A 605-nucleotide genomic window follows, 5' to 3' on the forward strand; every position below is an offset into this window, starting at 1 on the left:
AATACTTTTTCCCCTTTTTTTTAAAGATTATTTGATGAATAGAAAGTTAAAAAGAACAACATTTATCTGAAACAGAAATCTTTTTTTTTATTAAAATTAAGCACACCCACTGTATTAATGAGACTTTTTTGTGATCTGGGAGTGATGTTTTTTGACTCATCCATAAGTTAAGTCAGTTGACTGATTTCTTATGCAGTAAAAAACAAATATAATTTATACCATCTGGACACACACTCACCTTTGAGCATCTTGACAGCAACAGTGAGAGGTTTGTTGGGTTTCTCTTTGTCGATCCCAATGGCTTCTGCCATCACTACCTGCCCAAAGCAACCCTCTCCCAACGGTTTTCCCAGTGTTAGTCTGCAACAGAATCATCATTCAGCAAGGGACAAAACTCACACAACTTGGTTTACTAAAACTGTCTGATTATTATGGTCATTTGATGTTCACTTCTGCTTGTAACTCACTTTGTACGTGGAAACTCCCACTTGGGGTCAGAGGGCAGTTCAAGCTCAGAAACGTTGGGCAGCATGGGCCAGTCGCTGGATGACAGGCGGGCGATCCGGACCAACGGGGTGTTTGAATTCATGGAAGAGTTAGATTCC

At 40.0% G+C, this 605-nt stretch overlaps 1 protein-coding gene across 1 annotated transcript; it reads right to left on the minus strand.

Annotated features, from left to right (window-relative positions):
- Positions 1 to 238: 238 nt before the first annotated feature.
- On the minus strand, positions 239 to 595 carry LOC107682384 (fibroblast growth factor receptor 3-like; the record flags this gene model as incomplete). Its single annotated transcript, XM_016478639.1, has 2 exons — positions 468 to 595; positions 239 to 360 (listed from the first exon to the last, which is right to left on the minus strand). Coding segments are annotated over exons 1-2 (244 nt in total), but the record flags the coding sequence as incomplete, so codon positions are not given.
- Between the last annotated feature and the right edge of the window lie 10 nt (positions 596 to 605).

The sequence above is a fragment of the Sinocyclocheilus anshuiensis genome, unplaced genomic scaffold (assembly GCF_001515605.1).
Source record: "Sinocyclocheilus anshuiensis isolate Anshui unplaced genomic scaffold, SAMN03320099.WGS_v1.1 C32144202, whole genome shotgun sequence".
Classification (NCBI taxonomy): domain Eukaryota; kingdom Metazoa; phylum Chordata; class Actinopteri; order Cypriniformes; family Cyprinidae; genus Sinocyclocheilus; species Sinocyclocheilus anshuiensis.